This window comes from Xylocopa sonorina, chromosome 8, assembly GCF_050948175.1.
Source record: "Xylocopa sonorina isolate GNS202 chromosome 8, iyXylSono1_principal, whole genome shotgun sequence".
Taxonomy (NCBI): Eukaryota; Metazoa; Arthropoda; class Insecta; order Hymenoptera; family Apidae; genus Xylocopa; species Xylocopa sonorina.
The window spans coordinates 12,995,262-13,014,633 of NC_135200.1; the positions used below are offsets into that span (position 1 = coordinate 12,995,262).

Consider the following 19,372-nt stretch of genomic DNA (forward strand, 5'->3'; position numbering starts at 1 on the left):
CATCGTTTTCCTTGTACCCAAGGAGATCATCGGCGAGTCTGCGATTTCAACTGAATCGTTCCGTCGTCCACTGACGCATCCGCACGCGGAGACGTCCACGAGGCGTGGTGGGGCGATTACAGCCGGCTGTTATCACTGTTGATGTATTAGTGGAACCGAGTAGGGGGCCTGAGACGTTATCGACGACGATACTACGGCCGTATATAAGGCTGACGGGTCGTCGTTGACATTAGTTCGACGTTCGTTGCGACGATCCTCGCGACTAGACACGGCCACCGACCACCGCTCGAGCGATCTTCCTCTGTCTCTCTGCCTGTTTCGCGTCTCGAATTTCTCGACGAGGATCGTCGATACGCGGATACCCGGCGACGGTGTGCACGCGTGCCGATTCACAGGCGTCCCTCCGAGGGGTAGTCGCGTCCCTCTCTGCTCGAGGACAGGACGGGGAGAGTATCGCAGCGAGGCGCACCACGAGATACGACGAGACAGCGGAAAGATGGAGGCGGCGGTGTTTTAGCGTCAGCCGTGCGACAAGGCGAGAGAGAGAAAGAGATATCGATTTTCGATCGGGTCTCAGAGAGGAATCGAGGATTCGATAGTGACCGCGCGATAGCCACCAGGAGGAAAGTGTGCCGTTTGATGAATCCGTCGCGGCCCAGCCTAGTTATGTTCTCGATCGAGTACAGCAAGCAATTCCTGAGCTACCGTATACTCAAGTCGAACCGGTTCAAGTACATCTGACGATACGGACTCGGACCAAGTGTGATAAAAGGGTGTGCGCTACGTCGAGAGTGTGTATGTGAAGCGTACTGTGTGCCGCGGTTCGACTTGTCGTTCGCTACGGTGCTCAGGGAAAGGTACCGGATACGGGGGGGTGGTTCCACGTGCCGGCAAGACCTGGAAAGTCTTGCTCGCGATTTTCTCACCCGATGCGCCGTACGATTTCTTCGCTCGCTACGACCCGAAGAAACCGGGCGATCGCGCCTTCGAGACACGCTCGTTGCTAGACGACTGCTAGCCAAGTTTCCATTTCCCCTCGAAGGTAGCCGAGAAATCGCGAGAGAAGCGACGAAAGGTGTTCGCGTCGAACGTGGACAGACGGGGCCATCAAAAATTCCATTAATCGTCTCTTTCACCGAGGCGAACGCGATCGCCGTCGAATTTCCACGATCGTCCTTTGCGCCGCGGGGTATCACTGCCCGCGGCTAATTAAAAACGAGTTAACTCGGAGCAACGGTCGATAACATCGGTGAATTGGGTATAGAGGGGAGAGAGAGCAGGGAGAGTTTGCACGTATTTTCGGTCGAATATCCGGCGAGAGTTATTTTAATCGGAATAAGATCGATAAAAGAGAAAGTAAAGATGATCGTTTACGTACCGGGTAGAATGCCAAGCCACGTTGGTCCATACGGCGGCGCTCGTTATCCGGGCACCCTGCTAGGAGCAGTGCCGGGTTTTTACAGCCCGATTTCCGGTTACTCGACCAGCCCCAACTCCAGCTACTACGGAAGCCTCAGCCTCCATCGGCAAGCACCGCTGGACCTTCCGGTTTGGCCGCGAAGGATGCCGGTCGAGGAGGAACTCGGAACATCCCCGACGGCCGCGTTGCCCGGCTTGGGCGTATCCCCCAACGGTTTGGCGAACGGCGGACCGCCGAGTCCGGCGCACAGCGACTCGGACGCCTCCAGCTCCAGCTTGGAGCTTGGCTCCATCCGTCGCGGCGAGAACGCCCAACTGAAATGCAGGTAAACCTTCGAATCCGTATCTCCAAACTATTTTCTTTAACTATTGCTCTAAATTAATATTTCAGGATGTTCTTCTAGGGCGATCGGATATATATGTTTCGTCGTTATTTCATTTCGTAGTCGAGAGTTCAATGGCGGCACGAGACACGCTGCGCGTTGGACGATAAATGGGAAATGAAATAGTATTCTTACAGTTAGAGCAGACTGGCGCTGTCCTGCGGAACGCGGTCCACACGAGCGCGTGTTTACTCGCGACGCCGGAACAGAGTCTGCAGATACGTGTCGTCTACGCGTTATCTAAATTGAGCGGCAGGCCTGTTTCGTCGATCGAGCTTGTAAAGCGCGTTTATCTCCGTTTCTGCATCTCGTTATCGGAAAACGAACGGTTCAATGTCAAGGTGCCTCCGACAGTCTCCCCCTTGGCCCTCCCTGCCGGGCAATCCATCCTTCCTCGTTTCCGTTCCGCCGTCTTATCCGCGGTTTCCTCGCGGAGTCCTCGAGATCGCGTTCAGACGGGGATCGCGCGCAGTTTCTTAACTGATACTAATTTATCTGCGGCGCGCGCGCGGCCGCGGTCGCAACACGCGTCCCATTCCGGCTCTAACCAGTTTCCCGTATCCATCGCGATATCAAACGCCACCCTTCTATTTCTGGACTCGATAGAGGCTCTAAAGTTCGCGAGCGTCGCGTCAATACCGGACAGCGTCGCGTCTGTTTCTCGTTCCGAACGAAAAAGAAAGAAAGAAAGAAAGAAAGAAAAAAAAGAAGACGATAAAAGCATCGAGAAGAGAGTTCGCAGGGTGGGTCGCGCGCGTTTTCGCGGTTCCTCGAACGACACCCCCGAGAGAGAGATTGAAGCTTGGAAGCTTTTCGGGTGGGCCCCGAGTGTTTACCGTGTCCGGAAGACAATGTCAGGTCTCTCGATAACCCCGAGCCGAAGATTACCCGAGGACGTCGCATTCGCGGGATTCGTTCACGCTCTACTTCGCGGTGGAGATTTAGGTCCGAGCAGTCGTTGCTCGCCTCCAGACGCGAAACCGTTTATCAGAGGCGGCGGTAAAAACTGGCAACGTGCTCGCGGCTGGCATGTGGCAACCTCGTGTACTCGGAAAATGCTCGGTTTGTTATCATCGCCGTCGGTCTAATCGCCGGAGTCAGAGTAATCGCGATGCTTGCGCGCGTCACGTGTCGACGTCCTTCGTTTTTCTTCGAGCCTCGATAAGTACCGGATCTCCGTTCGCGACGAGATTATGAGCGGCCCGCAAGCGAGTTCGCGGCGGCAGAACCAGGAAACGCCACGACGTATTTACAGTTCCAGATACGTAACGAGTATACGTCGGGGACAATTCCGAGGGATTAATCAGCGAGCGGTTACCTTGATCCGCAACCTCTTCGGCGAGCACGTTCCTGGCGCGCGATGCCGTTCACTGGAATGGTATCGAAAGCCTGCGCGTCCAGATAAACTGGTGTCAAGCGACGCCAATTGCACAATGGACGGAATTGGCATCAATTGGTCGATTCTACGGACGTTCCTGACGTAAATCACGCGTCGATATTCCAACCGAATGCCAGAGTTCCAGCCTGACCGTACACGCGTGTATATACACGTGCGTCGTTTCTGGTTCGCGCGTCGATCTCGCAATGATCGAGAATTTCCAAAGGTTCCACGGATGCGTTTCTTCCTTTTCTTTTCTCTCTCTCTCTCAGGCGACGTCGAAGTACACAGGGGGGGCTACTGCCGCGTAGGGATCGATCGATCAAAATGCACGGGGCGCCGCGTCTCGCGCGTGTCGTTTATATTTAGAATTTCTCGGTAAATTAACGTTGGGGAGAATAAGTAATATAAATAGATCGATCGACCGGGAAGAATGCTAGATTCGACATTAATGGCCTTAAACGATGATCGTCTGGCGAACGTCCCGATCGATGCTGACGGACGGCCGATCAAAGATCAGCGCCTTATAAACGTTGCGCGACTGTTTTCCCGCGATCATCCAACGGCGCGTGGTTGGCAAGATCGGGAGGCTAACGCGTCCCGATTTTTCTTTTACAGATGGCAAAATTGTGGTCGCTGGTTCACGTCCTTGGAACAGCTGGCGGGACACGTCGCGCGACTTCACGCGGCGCCAGGACCACGCGGATTGTTCTACTGCGGATGGGAGGGATGCGCCAGAGGCGAACGTGGATTCAACGCTAGGTATCGTTACGTTCGCACGTAACACTCTAATACTGTATTCGAGAAAATTTTGCGACAAACATCACCTTCTCGTTTCTCTCGTTCCCCAGATACAAGATGCTGGTCCACGTGCGAACGCACACAAACGAGAAGCCGCATCATTGTTTCCAATGCGACAAAAGCTTCAGCAGAGCGGAGAACCTTAAGATCCACGCCCGTTCCCACACCGGCGAACGACCATACGTCTGTCCAGTCGAGGGTTGCAACAAGGCCTACTCGAACTCCTCGGACAGATTCAAGCACACCAGAACTCACGCCGTGGACAAGCCGTACTGCTGCAAGGTGCCAGGATGCCCCAAAAGGTACACCGACCCCTCGTCACTGCGCAAGCACGTGAAAACGTACCGACACTACGTGAACAACAACGACAAGGTGCAAGAGAAAAGTTCAGAGGAAAATAGCTCACAGGAGAAGGCGAGGTTCGACGTAACCACGCCTGAGAAGCAGAGCAGTAGCACCCACTCCGAGTCGTCCGACAAGAAGGACAGCAGCATCGAGAGCAGCGTGTCAGGCTCGAGTCCGAAAGCTAGCAACAGCTTCGAGGAGCAGAGGAGCTTCGTCGAGTGGAACAACATGTACAATCTGCAGGAGCAACGGAAGGAGCCGGAGCAGATCACGCCTACGAAAACGTACGAGCAAGAACCGAACGTCTACGCGAGGATCTACGACGATAATTATATAATACCAGGGAGGATCCAGGTGAACCCCATGTACGTGTCCAGCAACCCGATCGTCAAGGAGAGCCAGCCGATTCAGTCGCCACGGACGAGCCCGCGTCTTGTCCCCGACGCGTTGCCTCGTATCGGGATGCAGTCGACGCCCATCAAGATCGAGGAGCCCGTGGAGTGCGCCAACAAGGTCACCACGGTCGACTACAGGAACATCGAGTCGATAATCAACAGCACGCCCTGCAAAAAGGAGAACACCATGGTTAGCGATCATATTAGAAATTCTGTGATAAAACGAGCGGAGGACCTGAAGATGGAGGTCGAGCAGACGCCGGTCAAAGAGGAGGCCTGCAAGGACACCACCGACTGCTGTTGCCGCCACAAGTGTTGCAGGCACGATAACGACAACATCCTCGAGAAGACGAAGATCCTCTCGGATCTGATCTTCAAGGCGCCGAACCCTCTGTTTAGACACCTGCTGGGCACGGTGGACCTACAATACGGGCTGCAGAACATGTGGGGCAACATCGTGGACGCGAACAACACCTGCGGGCAAGATCTTCGCGTTAAGAACGAGAACGTCGTCGAGATGGAGCAGGATCTACCATTGGACCTGACGATCAACAAATAATACGAGATATTCAAATCGCGACGAGAAACGTTGCTCGTACATCGTTCAAGACGAAACGTTCGAGATTTTACAGGTCTTTTCTCTCAAACTACCGGCCGTGGCTGGCTTCGGACGTGTTCGAGGCCGTTCTGGAATTAAGCGACCGCCATTCGTGGCGTTTCTTGAAAAGTGTTTTAAAGTAATACTATTTTTTTTTATGAACTCCAGAACGACCTCGAGCATGTTAATGGATTACGTGAAATTTCTGCTCGGACCACGGCCGGTCTTTTGCTTCCGATAATTCTTCGTCGAATTAGTTTTTCGAAATTAGCAGGGATGCGTGGAATGTTTGAGGGATGGCAGTTTTTTTCTTTCTTTTGCTTAATGTTAATTCGATTCGATAGTCATTTAGAAATTGAACAAAAAACAATATTCGGGAGGCAAAGGTTGATGAAACGTACCAGTGAGAAGAAGGTAGGTAGGTTGTTAGCGAGAAGAAAGCTGTCCGTTTTCGTTAGACTGTGAAACCAAATATATATTGTAATACGTTGATGTGTCTGTCGTGTGATGAAATCAGTCGAAGCAGAAACAGTTTGATGTCGAATGAGATTTGCTCAACCTGAATTCGTTAAACAATTCTCCAAACAGCGTAATTAGGAAGTCCCAGGCTTTGATTTACGGGTAGTTTGATGAGTCGCCTGAAAATGAATGATTGTCGATACTTATGTTTACAGATACGTTTAATCGAAACCCAACATGCAAATTAGTGTGAATGAAAAAAGTAGAGCCGTCGCGCGTGGCGAAATCCCAGGTAACGTGACGGTTGGAGAAACTCTGTATCATAATGTATCCGAAAAAAAGTGACCCGGTTGTGCTAAAACATCTATGTATAATATGTATATAAAGATATATTACGTATAAGGTATCTAAAAAGTTAGGCGTATGGGAGAAGAAGTACGTGAGTTTCTGCAATGAAAAGAGCGTGTTTAAACGACAATTAAACTATTCAATAAATATAAGTGCATTATTTATGTAAAAAATGTTTATTCTTTTTATCAGCATATAACAAGTTCCACTTTTCCCCTCTCCGATATCTGAAGTATAAACGCATTTCGATAACATCGGTGAAAGAATATATTTATAGTCCACGAGCTCGTGTGTGTAAAAATTTCCTCTTCAAATATTGTTCAAACAGCTAGTCGGACCGTGCCAACGTACCTTACCAGACACGTGGAAAATTATCGTAATTTGAAACATTGTATTTTGGGAAAAAAAAAATGTAGTTTCCAAGTAGATGCACGTATCTAACCCGTGATCCGAAAAATCAACAATGGCAGTTACAGAGTAGCTCAAAATAAATATGGCACCACTTAACAAAGGTGCAAATTCTCTGTTGATAACTCCACGTTTCGTTTATGCTCTTGTAACTTTGTTATCGGCGATAAGAGTAACCGAATCGCCTCAAGTATGGTGACAAAAATAGGCGCAAAATTTGCGTTATTAAATACAATTCTCACGATATATGATGACTCATCAAGAGTTCCGACATGCCGTCTTTGATAATTTTTAAACTTTCTAAGTCAGAATGTATCGTTGCTATAAGTTGTGCCATGCCCTGTTGTTCCATTGTAAGATACTAAAAAGGAAGGGAAAAAAAGAAAACGGAAAATAAGTTACACGTATGGTTTTTAAACGACACCTTTCGATTTCACGTTCACGTACCGCTTTTATGTCGTCCTGTGCTATAGGATCCATCGCGTACCTCTCCTGATTTTGCGTATCTACGTGATTTCTCATTCTTAACTGAGAAAGCATTTCACTAATTCTACCCTTGAATTGAGTCGGAGCACTAATTTGCGAGTGCATAGTTTCGAACCTACGCGTTAAAACTTCCTCTTCCGGTTGCAAGGATAACCCAACTTTACGAGTAATTTCCTGGCGTACCAACACCTAAATAGAAAAAGAAGTCTATCCTACTTATACTACCATAAAAATGAACCCACACGTCCGAAAACTGAATTTACATACCTGCAATACCCTGTGTTCGAGTTCTAACAAAGTTCTCCGATGTTCTTTTAATCTGGCTTGTATCGCCGTGTGTTGTCTCTGCAACGACTGTATTTCTTCAGACACCATATCTAAGAAATTTCTGTGCCTGGTTGTTTCCTCTTCCTGACACTTTAACCTGTGCTTCACCTGCTGGAAGCCTATCATTGGTACAGGTATATACAGTTCTGGATTGGGATTATCCAGTTGTGCCTGTTTCCATAATCGCGGATCGATCGAACACGGCGGATTGTCTAGATATTCTTTAAGCTGTGCTGGGTCTAACTTAACCAACGGTAACATATCTTCTACGCCATTTTGAACTAACTGTTGCTTTTGCATTGGTTGCGATAAGTACGCAACCAACTCGCTGGCGGGGATATTTCTTTGACCTCCATTGACTACTTTTTCAGTAATAAAAATGGTCACTTGACTCTTGTCTTCGCCAGTTGCTTTGATATTGTCTATCGCGAGCGTTAAATTGGGTTTATTACCCAAGACGTTATTCATGAAACCGATCAGATGTATTCTGCCTTCCTCGACATCTTTTTTCTTTTTATTAAAACAAAGCACGACCAATCCATCGTTATTGTCAGCCTCGGGCATCCGACTGTACCCGATCGCTTTGAACCTACACAATGGATTTTCCTGATTTAGTTCAATGGCTGGGGCGTTCATGGAATAGTAAGCTTTCCCCGTGCCCCATAAAGCTTGTATAAGGTTCCATCTCGCGATAATATTGTCGCGTTCGTCGTTATACAACTGACAATTAAATACAGCATTGTATAACGCTTCGGATATAGTGTTGGTGGTCTGTTGTTGTTGCAGCGGTTGTTGCTGTTGAAATGGTTGTTGCGGTTGTTGCAGACCAGTTCCAAAACCTGCAAATCCTGTGCCTGTGTACACATAATTTAATATGAATAAATAGTACATTGGTAAACACGTGTATGATGACGATTCGTTCGTGGAAAATATATTCAGAGGCTACACAGTTGCATAAATATTTGCAATCAAGTTATGGTACTGCAACCGACCTGTACCGAAACCACCAAAACCAGTAGTTGTTGTTGTTGTTATTGGCTTTGCTCCAAAACCACCAAAAGTGGACGAGCCAAAAGTAGGAGCTGTACTTGTGGTACCGAAACCTCCAAAAAAGGAAGGAGCTGATGTGGTTGTCGCAGTTCCAAAGCCACCGAAACTGCTAAAGCCTAAAGAAGGTGTTGTGGTGGTTCCGAATCCACCAAAACCAGTTGTAGAAGTAGGAGCGCCGCCAAATGTAGAAGTTGTTCCAAATCCAGTGCCTGACGAAGCAGGTGTGGTGCCGAAAGCTGGAGTTGTTCCAAATCCAGTGGAAGGGGTACTGCCAAATGTGGGGGCAGAACCAAAACCACTTGAGGATGTTCCACCAAAACCAGTGGCAGCTGGTGTTCCAAAAGTAGCACCAGTGCCGAATCCTCCTGTTGCCGGAGTTGTAGAGGAACCGAAAAGACTAGGTGCCGAAGTAGATGGTGTGTTAAATCCAAAAGCTGGTGTTCCAAATCCTGCTGATGTTGCATTATGAAAAATGGTTGATTAATAAACGAAGGAAATTCATTATATCGAGAAAGATTGTTAAAAATTTGGTATGCTCTACTTCTTACGATAAGTATATATATACATACATGTACTTACTTATGATACAAGTATAGAGTTAAATGATGCGCTTGCGATAAAAACGTGCAACGACGATTAGTAAATGAAAAGCGTGAAGTTTTCTGATTATCATATTGAGAAATTAGCTTTTGTTTTTACATTGATTTGACACTGCTTCAAGCGGAAAAGTTAATGTATGCCTTGCATACGATCGCGATAATAATCAACGTTTTATTCGTAGAATCCAATTACAAGCATCGCGGACGATTTCAGTATATAAAAAGCATAACATAGCTGATTTTTAACAGAAGATTTAATTAACAAAAGATCTTGAAACATGTCACGCATAAATGAACAGAATGAGGTAAGGCTATTAACAGAATAGAAATACACAAAAATCTAATACATGTACAATAAAATTAAATAGGAAGGGAAGTATGGACAGCTTGCTCGTAAATTAGTAGAGATAGCTTCGATATCTGGTAGGAAGGTTGTACTTCGTCGTGATGGTCAAGCTTCTGATGCTTCTACTGAATTACTACACGAGTTTGGTACCACAGATGTAGCGATTGGGGTACAAAATTAATCATTTATACATAATGTTACATACATACAATATGAGTTTGTTAGATATTACAACATATTTTCTAAATATTAACAAAGGATGTCACAGCAGAAGTTATGATAACAACATTGGGTAAAATACCAGGCGAAATGTATTACTTAGAGGATGTGACCGCAAGTCCTGGTCTCACATGTAAAATGGATTCGCAAGAAACACCTGCTATCGCACACGCCGTTATGGCAACAACAGAAATGTACCGAGCTAATAACGAGAGCTCAGGTCATTCGTCGCTTTTGATCGCATTACTGACCGCGCTCTTGGTAATACTATTGCTGTGCTGCATCACCGCATGCTTCGTAGCGAAATCAAAAAGGAAAAGTAACTTCTTTGGGAACGGTGACATGGAATGCGAGCCTGGATGCACCGGCATGAGTCAACCTTTGTTAAACAAAATTTCAAGCACTACCAACAAAACGAGCATCAGCTCGTTGAGAAACTAGAAACGGTTCTGGCATGAGCCTACCGAGAACCCATGAAACAATTTATTCACTCGACAGAAATGCTGGCCATAAGCAACTATAATGCACCGTGTAGGAACCAAGTGCAAGCTGATTACAATATGATTGAGCATTATGATGAAACAGCATATCAAAAATTCGAGGCGTGCGTCAAATTGATATTTTAAAGTAATCCGCGAGGACAAGTCTCACGAAATGCATGAAACGTGCAACGGGGTTTGGTCAAACGGGGAACACGGAAAGCGACAGTGTCGAAAGTACGTTCGAAAAAGTCACATGTAATAGGAGGAAGTAAGAAATGTGACTTAACCTCAAAAGTGACGAACATACCTGGTTTGACCGGTGTCGCCGTGGTAGAGGCCGTAGAACCAAAGCTGAACGCAGGAGCAGGCGTCGAAGTTGTCACTCCGAATCCCGTACCAAATGACATTTCTCAAATTAAACTAAATTCGACATATAATGAAAGCACGATTTACCGCGCGCGCCTTACAATTTCGTATAAACGACAGTGCGATGAATATGGCGACCAACGTGCGCCGCTGATGGAGATTTTCGTTCCCGCGCAGGCCGCCTTGTCGCGTGACGCCGCACGCCATTTGAACTCGCATCGTTTCGAACAGTTTTAATATACACGGCACAATTTTGCTCTTAAATCGTAGCTAAGTTTATTTGATTTTTTTTTTTTTAATACATCTGTATTTCATTTGTACTACATATTTTTCGTAATCGCCGTAATGGATCTATGATGTATTAAATATATGTATTTCTTTAGAGAATCATTTCAAGTCTCGTCATTTAACGTTCGAAACAAAGTGACTGATCGATCTCTGGTGTGAATTTGTGGAAAATCGTCTTTCGTTTCGACTCACCTGCCGACGTTCGATTCGAAAGTATATACCCGGCATCGTGTATGAAATTGTAACGCAACAAAGATCCGCGAACGAACGATCGATTCGAGAACGAGGGCTCTCCTCGATAAGCGCAGGGTTATCAATAACAGATACAGTATGTGAATTTTTAACGAATTTTATAATATGAAAACTTAAAAATAAATATATCTCCATATTCTAACGTACATATATATGATACTTTCTTTAACAGTTCGATAAGACTATATATGTATATTCGTGTAATATCATAGTCGAACGCAGTTCGCGTGACAGTCGATCGAAGAAGTATAGTAAAAAATACGTTGATGAGCGCGACGATGATTAGACTAGAAACGATTCAACAGAAACGTTCGTAAAATTTCTCTAAACGATCGTGTACACGTAGAGTGGCGAAATTGAAATGCACGTACGTAAAACTTGTGCTTCGTGGCTTATCCAATCTACGTTATACGCATAAGTCGTCTTGTATACCGATAAAACTTGAATTGCAGTCAAATCGCCGTCAATTACCTTCCGTCGACTAATGTAAAAGCAGCTCCCGAACCCAACCAATTACGACACGCTTAATCTTTCTGTTCACCATCCGTAAATAGCCGGACTCTGACGTTTCGCTAGAACAATTCTTGAGTAATCATCTCTTTGGCATAATATCTTGAGCTTCGATTGAGTCGTCGTGACGCAACAACTGAATTTGATAGAACGTTTGTAAACATTTCCAGGCGAGCCTCCCATCGAAAAGTCCGCGCGTACAATTGTTCGAACGACTTTTAAAAGGGGACGTGAAATAGGGTAGGTAGACTTACGCTATGCGTGGCAACGTATCCCTTCGGAGGTCTAACGACGAAATTCCATTTCGTGGAAATGCAAACGCTTGCCGAAAAGTGTAACGAACACGATCCCCGATTTCCTTCCTACTCGTGTAATTACAAAACAAGTATATACGCAGTTCCGTGGGGATCTAGACGCGTGTGGACATTTAAACGCTAATCGTAGAAGAGAAACAGAAACAGAGAGAGAGATAGAGAGCTTTGTCTTGAGCGTTTTAACCCTTTCATATATGCTCGTATATTGCTTTCGTCATCCTAATCGAAGGATCCGTTGCACTCAGCCAACCTGGTCCGTTTCTAGAAAGAAGAATTCAAAAACGATAATCCTTCAGATATGATACGGGATGAGCGTGAAGGTTTCTCGCCCATTCATAAATAATCGATCGGCTATTCGACTGATACGATAAGAGTATATCGTTACGCGAAAGTTGCTCGGTAAAGGGGGTGCGATTCGAAAGATTAAACGTTGCCTGGGAAACAAGCGCATCGATCCACCTCGTCAAGACTCCCAAATTATTTATGAATGGCCGCGACACCTGAAGCGTTTAAATCTCGTTAGCAGGACCGAGCATCGCCAATTTCGCGTTACGTTTAACGGTTCCACGTGCAATTTGGGAGCAGACTTCGTGAGGTTCGCATCGATTCGTTGTTTTCGGAAACGACCAGGTGTTATCGTCTAACGAGATTTAACTGCAATTGCTGGAAATTATATGCGTGAACGACGTAAAGAAGAGCCTTTAGGCCTAAGGCGAACGGAAACGTTCGCTGTCTCACCTTACGGTTTGGCCAAACTGGACTAGAACCGAACGATAGTTGAACGATGCTTTTGTACCTCGTGTGAAACGTGTTACTCGTCACGTCCGAGGACGAACGAGAACACTCGCCCCTCTCGTCGTTTACTTGGACCCGTGTGAACCGTGCGCGTGAACAGATTTTTCTTATCATCGCGCGTTGCCTCCGGAAACAGCGCGACATTTTGCAAAAAGTGTTTGGTCCGTGTCACGTGTAATCGATTCGTGCGACGTTCACGTCGAACACCGGGGAAACGGTATTCGAGGGGAACGTACGTGCAAGATTTACCTTAAACCGTGGTTTCAATTAATCGAGTAACTTGTTAAAACCTCTCTGTACAAATACACTGTATAATAATAGTAGCTGGATGTGCGCAACTGCGCGATATAGACACTTTCGTGGTAACGAAAAAAACGATCGTTGTAAACGAGATCCGCCGCGCGACAATCGTAGGCCAATTACTCTTTCGATACGTGATACGTGTCAGGGTCCCGCGCGTCTTCGTTCCTTCTCTGTGCGAAGAGCGTGTTGCCATGTAATCGCATTCATAGTTTCACGATCCTCTCTACCCACACGCACGCGAATTACTTTGACCTGACGTGCACATACATTCAACATTTATACGTTTAGACACATTTAGAGTACACAACGACGGGACCTGCCCCCTTCGGACGGGGCACTGCGCCCTACGAACTATGAACTTTGCTAACTAATTCGTTTCGAGCTTAACGCGTCGTCTGTTTACTTTCTAAAGCGTGGGTGTTTAGAAACTGTGACCAGCCGCGTCACAGTTTACACGTGCAACAACGAACAGCGGCTTGCTAGATGGACAAACGATAGACAGAGGGGTGAATGTACGTCGATAAGTGACTCGATAGCGTCTCTAGCGAGAGGCTTGGAAGCGAACGGTCGTGTAGAAAGAAGCGATATACTTTTATCCGTTTAGGTCCCACGTTCGGAAATTCGTTCGTAAATTGATTCGCGGCCAGATGGACGAGGCCGAACCGCGCGCGGCGAAATCTACAAGTACGATCCTGAGAATTCAAAGTCAGAAGCAGAAGCTCTAGATGATTGCGTATAAACAGAAATACCCCCACCGATTGCGCTGTCCGAGGTCCCCTCGCCGGTCACGAAATCGGCGACTATCAGCGAGTCCTTCGGGACGTTCCCGCTACCGCCTTTGAACGCGTCCCTCTCGGCCAACACTTGTTTCAGCGCTCTGATCTTCTCCTCCTTCTGAAATGAAACCGTGCCAGTGAGAAAAACAAGATGAAACGTTCAACGAATGGATCCTTACCGCGGATATCAGCTTTTGAAGCTCGTCGTTCTCCTTGAGAAGCTTCTGATACCTTTCCTCGTCCTCCCTCGACATACCCATGTCCGTATTGTACTTGGACTCGGCCTTGTCCTTCGGATGTCTGATCACCTCGATCACTTTCGGCACGAAGATCAACGCCATGCTCAAGAAACAGCAGAAAATAATGGCGAGCGCGACGAAAGCGAAGCTGGCGTCTTGCTGGCTGGCGATCACCATCGTAACGGGCGCTGTGATCAAACACAGGACAACCACGTTGTATATCGACATCCCGACGTATCTGGAATCATTGATCTGTTTCACTTTGATGCTCCTCGTCTCGTACGCTAAGAACAACCCAAACACCAGAATAATCCCCTTGTAACTGTAAATTAAACCTGGAAATAGAGGCAAAACGTTGGTCACTCGCTCCTCTCATTAGCGTTGAATCGATTCGACGTCGACGAGCTTACCAAGCCAAATGTTATTGTGCACGCTCTCGCAGTGCTCTAACTCGGGTCTGATCCTAGCGTCGTCGTCACCGGACGGCGGTGACTCCAGCGGGAAGGTCTCCATTTTCCTTTGCAAAGGATCGAGCACTTGCCAGGAGACCAACAGCACGATATCCACCGCCAACAGCCCGCTAACCATAGTGTACAGCTTCCACGGTTGTATTTTCTTCTGTATGGACGAAACTTTTTGTTTAGCCATGAACAACTAAAAAGAATCGAGATTACGTTAAAGTCGAGGGTCGTACGAGCAGGATCTGCGAACCATGCAGGGGCGGGCACACTGCGTGACGGACTAGAAACATTAGATCGTTAATCAAGTTTTTCTCATCGAACGTGATCACCGTCTAGGTGGAATCGCTAGAATGATCTCAAAAGCAAGTCGGTGCGCTCTCTCGCGAACTACCGATGCTTACCTTCGCCTGGTCGGCTTTCGTTTTCGTAGTGAGCCTGTGGACCCGCCACACCTTACTGAACATGGCGCCAAACGCCAGGGTGAACCCTGTGGACAACATCCAGGCTCTAGCCTGGCAAACAGCCGGATACTCCCACAAAGAAACGAATCTACCGTCGATACCCAACAGAAATACCGAGACGAAGCACGCGATCACTCCGATCAGCATTATGGTGTTGCACACCGGATGCGAGGACATTATAACCCTGTAAATGCGAAGACGAGCGTCAATGGCGACGAGTTTCAAGGGAACAGACTGTAACAGAGCATGGCGGTACCTTCTATGCCTATTCCAGATGTTGAAAATGATCAGCGCAACGGCTATCGCAATTCCTACCGAAGATATCGTGCCCATGCAAATAAACAAGGGCAACGAGACCGTCCTCAGGACGGTCCTCACGATCGTACGATCCTGCGGCACCTTGCCACCGATCCATCGCTCCATGTTCCTCCAAGTGAGATTGTCGCTTTGCGTATCGTAGTACCCTAACTTGACGTACTTCCCATCGATCACCTGCTCGATCTGGGTCAGCGCGATTCTGTCACCTTGCGAGCTGAATGCAACGTACCCCTGTATACACATACAGAGGATCGATTAAAGATCGGCCACTCGAGACGTTCCTCCTTATCTCTATCGGTTAAACGGGTCACGTACAGACACCCCAAGGAACTGAGTGGAGTTGATAGCCGAGTATATTTCGTCCGCGATCTCCTTGTCGATGTAAGTGAAGTTCTTCAGACTCTTTTGTTGCTTGCTCAGCTTCTCCATTGTCTTGTTGAACGCTACGGTTGACACAGAAAAGCAACGAAACAGAGAGCTTACTAATACTAGGCGTGAACGCGTTTCAGATAGTTCAGTTTGCCTTCGTACCTAACGCGACCGACCAAACGGCATCGTAAGCGAGAGGCGCCTCCTGATATCCTTCCGGGTACCGATTGTTATCGATGTCGTATCCATCCTCCTTCAGCATCTTGTTCAATCTCTGTCTAAAATCCTCTGAAGTCATCCCACTGATTGTCGTGTCGTTATTCTGATTCCACATGAGGGCCTCTGTGGTCAGGTGCCCCTCCGCCGCGAGTCTCATCTGATCCCTCGTGCAGGTAATCCCTTCTTTGTCGAGATTAACCTCGAACCAGTTGTCCTCGTACCAACCGATGAAGAACCATACGTAACTCTTCCCGTAAAGATTTTGATGATACAGCTCGCAGAGGACTCTCCTCGCCGCCACTACGTAAAACAAACCTACGATGATCCTGGCATCCTGGCGGCGTAGATTCCTCACCGCGTCCGCCGGGTCCGACAGAAAGCTCTGGCGCGTTACTATTTCTATACCCGCCTCCTTGCAACGCGCTTCTAAGTCTTCTACAGTCTGCGAACAGAGAGAACAGTCCATGTTAATCCACGGATGAGAACTAAATCGAATGTACCTATCTATCGAGAGAAAGATCTTACAGATATGAACACTTCTTCGGCTTGCTGTAGTATCGCTACGCGAGACCAGCCGAATTTTTGCAACAATTTGATTCTCGTTGGGTTATGCACCGTGGCTGATGGGTGTGTCCTGAAGAGCGTCGGGAACCGATTTCGATCGGACAACGCAGGCGACGACGCACCGTAACAGAGCTGAAGAGAAGTCGAGAGGCTTATAGTTTCTTCTTACGACAAATCGTTGACGATTAAGAGAGAGAGAGAGAGAGAGTAACTCACCACTACCAAGTTCCACATCTTAGCCGCCTCAGCGACGGTCGTGCAGACCGTACTGCATCCAGCAAGCAACATTAATTTATGTGGTTCGTGGTATAATAAATTATACATCACCGAGGCACCGAGTCCTGGCTCGCACTGAAAGCACGATGCAAGATATTTAGGATACACCTCTCAGTCAGAATATTTCCTCATTGCTCCTCGCTCAAAACTCTACGAAATTTCTCTTACCTCGCTATCGTTCGAGTGGAGCTTCAGTATGAATCCAGGCAGCAGGTTCTTCTCGGAATTAACATCGTCCAGAGCCAAGTTTACAGCTGGCATGCAAGCCTGTCGAAAGAAATTACTACTAATAAACTGGTTTAACTTAGTACACTCGAGTATGACAAATGATTGCTACCCACCTGACCACCCTGCCATCCACCCTCGCCAGCTATCGGGAAAATCCCACCGATGTGCAACACATTGTCAGCGTCGTCGGGAGGTAACGAACCGCCGATCGCTCTGGCCACCGTTAAAACGATCAAAATCTTGATCATCGTGACGCGCGTGAAATCTTTTCATCCGTGTGAACAGCCTTTAATTCCCTACGTACGGCCTGCGACACACCCGAGCGGAGACTACGTCGAGTAATCCCACTTAGCTCGCATCAATCACAACAACGGGCACCGTCGTCGATCGTCGATCGTTTTCGTTCGTCAGGAGTTCACAGAAATCCGCGCGGAACGACGACTGTCGGGGAATCGCGAGCGGTGCACTCGGCAGGAAATAATCCTCGGGTGTCGCATCCGCGATGCATTTTAATCGCGCGACGCACGCGGCGTTTAAGACTCCAGTCCGACGTTCCCCATCGCGTTCACCGGGACCCGACGCTCCTCCCTGCGCGATACCCCGTGAAATTTCGCGTCCAAATGAATTTCACCGAACGCGGAAAGTTCGCGCGAGCTTTCTATTGATTTCATCCCGGCTTTCAAGGATCGTAGTGGGGCGGGAGGGGATAGGGTGGCTCTCTGTCCTAGGTTTCTACTAGAAAATCAATATGTATATAAACGATCCGACCTTACGGCCTGTTGTCGTAACCGACGACCTTGCCGTGAATCGGGTCTGACCATTTCTAGGGTTGAAAATAAAAAGATCATCGACCACCGGTTCCCACCCTTGTCGAGGCGATTGGGAGGGATTTTTAAGATCGCTGTGTGCACGCGTTCGACGAGCTCGTTCGGTCGATAAAATCGCATCGACTGACGATGCTGTTTTGATTCTGTCACGAGGCGTCCTGAACAGTTCGTGTTTTCGGGACCGTTGAATTATTGATGCTTTCCATGCGGAGGAGTTGATGTTTCCTTGTTTTTAAACAATGGCGGCGCAACGGGCATTGCCGCAAAGTAAGGAGGCTTTGTTGAAATCGTACACGACGAGATTAAAAGAGGATGTCAAGTCGATGCTGGAGAATTTCGAAGGTACGCTTCCTAACCTCACTTTTTACGCGGTGGTGTTTACAGTTAAAGGTCGACGTTTCTCGAGGAAACGGTAATTTCGCGTTAAGAGGCAACGTAACGCGTATGCTGCTCGACGAGTCTCTTCATCGAACATCCAAGATATCCGAATTTCTTAAGCGAAACTCGTACTCGACGATGCTCCGAACTTAACCTATAATCGTACGTTTTGTTTACAAACGAATGATGTGTGTACATTTGTTTCAGAGATTATAAAGTTAGCCAAAGGTGAGAGCGATTCACAATTATCACGGATGACACAATGCGAACAGGATACGTATGAGATGCATGTCAGGGCGGCTAATATAGTGCGCGCGGGAGAATCTCTGATGAAGCTCGTGTCCGACATAAAGCAATATCTGATACTCAACGACTTCCCGTCTGTAAACGAAGCCATAGCGCAGAATAGCAAATTATTTCGAACGAAACAAGCGGAATGCGATCAGAAATTGGCGTCGTTACGGGACGACATGGCCTCCGATCTGTACGATCTTGAAGAGGAATACTACACGTCGATATACAAATAACACAGACCTTAAGTTGTGAGGATGTGCAATCGCGTGCTTGCCTGGACCATAAGATTCACTAAACAGATGTGATTTATTTGTTCAATAAACTGTATATATTTATTTAAATAAATAAGAATAGTTTTTGCGATAGTACATTTCTACTTTTTAGTCGGGGGAGCCTGACGAGGCACGCGGAAAAGATGGGCTTGACGATATAATTATAATTCGGGCGTAATTGTTTCATTTTATTACTTGAATACCTTAATAACACACAGACGATACATCACACAATACTTCTAACTGGTAAGTATACTCAATAAGGTAATTGGATTCAAGCTTCGGATAATAATAACAATAATAAGAATAATGAGAATAATCATAAGATGATGAATAAGAATAATCTTAGAATAATACTATTTCCTCTTTAATCCTCTTTTTACTTGAACGACGATGCTTTTCCATATTGTACAGCGGTAATTTACAGAAATAATACGAACTTACCTCGAATCGGAGCGGCGAGATTACGTCTGTTTATCTGAACGGACCGATCGATTCGGGTTGAAATTACGAAAACGCGTGAAATCAAACTTTGGAATGTTTCATCGACGCGTAATCTCGTCCGCTCCGTAAATAGTGGGTAGTACTGTGGAAATACAAACTGAGCGGTCGACACGGTACCGGTGCCTTAAAATATTCGGAAGCAATCGTTACATGTATGTTGTTATTACGGGGGAATAACAAAAAAAAAAAAATATCACAGTGTAAAATGCAACGCTGTGACACAGACCCCATCAAGCATCGATCGAACGATAACGTCGAATTGAACGTGAGAAAGAAGCGATTACGACGCGGAACACGCGAACGCAGCCTGGAATA

General features: G+C 47.0%; 5 protein-coding genes across 8 annotated transcripts; 3 read left to right on the top strand and 2 right to left on the bottom strand.

Moving 5' to 3' along the window:
- Positions 1 to 1,330: 1,330 nt before the first annotated feature.
- Positions 1,331 to 6,299, top strand: LOC143426544 (uncharacterized). Its single transcript, XM_076900106.1, has 3 exons — positions 1,331 to 1,745; positions 3,799 to 3,942; positions 4,032 to 6,299. The coding sequence occupies exons 1-3, from the start codon at positions 1,363 to 1,365 to the stop codon at positions 5,278 to 5,280; spliced, it is 1,776 nt and encodes a 591-aa protein (XP_076756221.1). The 5' UTR covers positions 1,331 to 1,362; the 3' UTR covers positions 5,281 to 6,299.
- On the bottom strand, positions 6,284 to 10,543 carry Nup54 (nuclear pore complex protein Nup54). Of its 2 annotated transcripts, none has more exons than XM_076900105.1 (5): positions 10,351 to 10,543; positions 8,340 to 8,846; positions 7,288 to 8,201; positions 6,982 to 7,209; positions 6,284 to 6,895 (listed from the first exon to the last, which is right to left on the bottom strand). In XM_076900105.1, exons 1-5 carry the CDS (start codon positions 10,448 to 10,450, stop codon positions 6,773 to 6,775), a joined length of 1,872 nt encoding a protein of 623 aa, XP_076756220.1. In that variant the 5' UTR covers positions 10,451 to 10,543; the 3' UTR covers positions 6,284 to 6,772. The 2 variants fall into 2 exon arrangements, with proteins under 2 accessions (XP_076756220.1, XP_076756219.1); XM_076900104.1 differs by having other exon boundaries at positions 8,340 to 8,849.
- On the top strand, positions 9,058 to 10,356 carry LOC143426552 (uncharacterized). Its single transcript, XM_076900123.1, has 3 exons — positions 9,058 to 9,301; positions 9,365 to 9,511; positions 9,601 to 10,356. Exons 1-3 carry the CDS (start codon positions 9,275 to 9,277, stop codon positions 10,000 to 10,002), a joined length of 576 nt encoding a protein of 191 aa, XP_076756238.1. The 5' UTR covers positions 9,058 to 9,274; the 3' UTR covers positions 10,003 to 10,356.
- Positions 10,544 to 11,855: 1,312 nt separating the features above from the next.
- On the bottom strand, positions 11,856 to 17,050 carry Gaba-b-r1 (gamma-aminobutyric acid type B receptor subunit 1). 3 transcript variants are annotated; one of them, XM_076899240.1, is made up of 12 exons: positions 16,896 to 17,050; positions 16,723 to 16,821; positions 16,495 to 16,629; positions 16,240 to 16,410; positions 15,658 to 16,156; positions 15,442 to 15,569; positions 15,065 to 15,357; positions 14,749 to 14,992; positions 14,297 to 14,540; positions 13,827 to 14,221; positions 13,627 to 13,765; positions 11,856 to 12,034 (listed from the first exon to the last, which is right to left on the bottom strand). In XM_076899240.1, the coding sequence occupies exons 1-12, from the start codon at positions 17,028 to 17,030 to the stop codon at positions 12,015 to 12,017; spliced, it is 2,502 nt and encodes an 833-aa protein (XP_076755355.1). In that variant the 5' UTR covers positions 17,031 to 17,050; the 3' UTR covers positions 11,856 to 12,014. The 3 variants fall into 3 exon arrangements, with proteins under 3 accessions (XP_076755355.1, XP_076755354.1, XP_076755353.1); XM_076899239.1 differs by lacking the exon at positions 11,856 to 12,034 and having other exon boundaries at positions 13,327 to 13,765; positions 14,297 to 14,504; XM_076899238.1 differs by lacking the exon at positions 11,856 to 12,034 and having other exon boundaries at positions 13,328 to 13,765.
- A 696-nt stretch (positions 17,051 to 17,746) lies between these two features.
- LOC143426554 (mediator of RNA polymerase II transcription subunit 22) lies at positions 17,747 to 18,644 on the top strand. Its single transcript, XM_076900124.1, has 2 exons — positions 17,747 to 17,951; positions 18,195 to 18,644. The coding sequence occupies exons 1-2, from the start codon at positions 17,849 to 17,851 to the stop codon at positions 18,512 to 18,514; spliced, it is 423 nt and encodes a 140-aa protein (XP_076756239.1). The 5' UTR covers positions 17,747 to 17,848; the 3' UTR covers positions 18,515 to 18,644.
- The last annotated feature ends 728 nt before the right edge of the window (positions 18,645 to 19,372 follow it).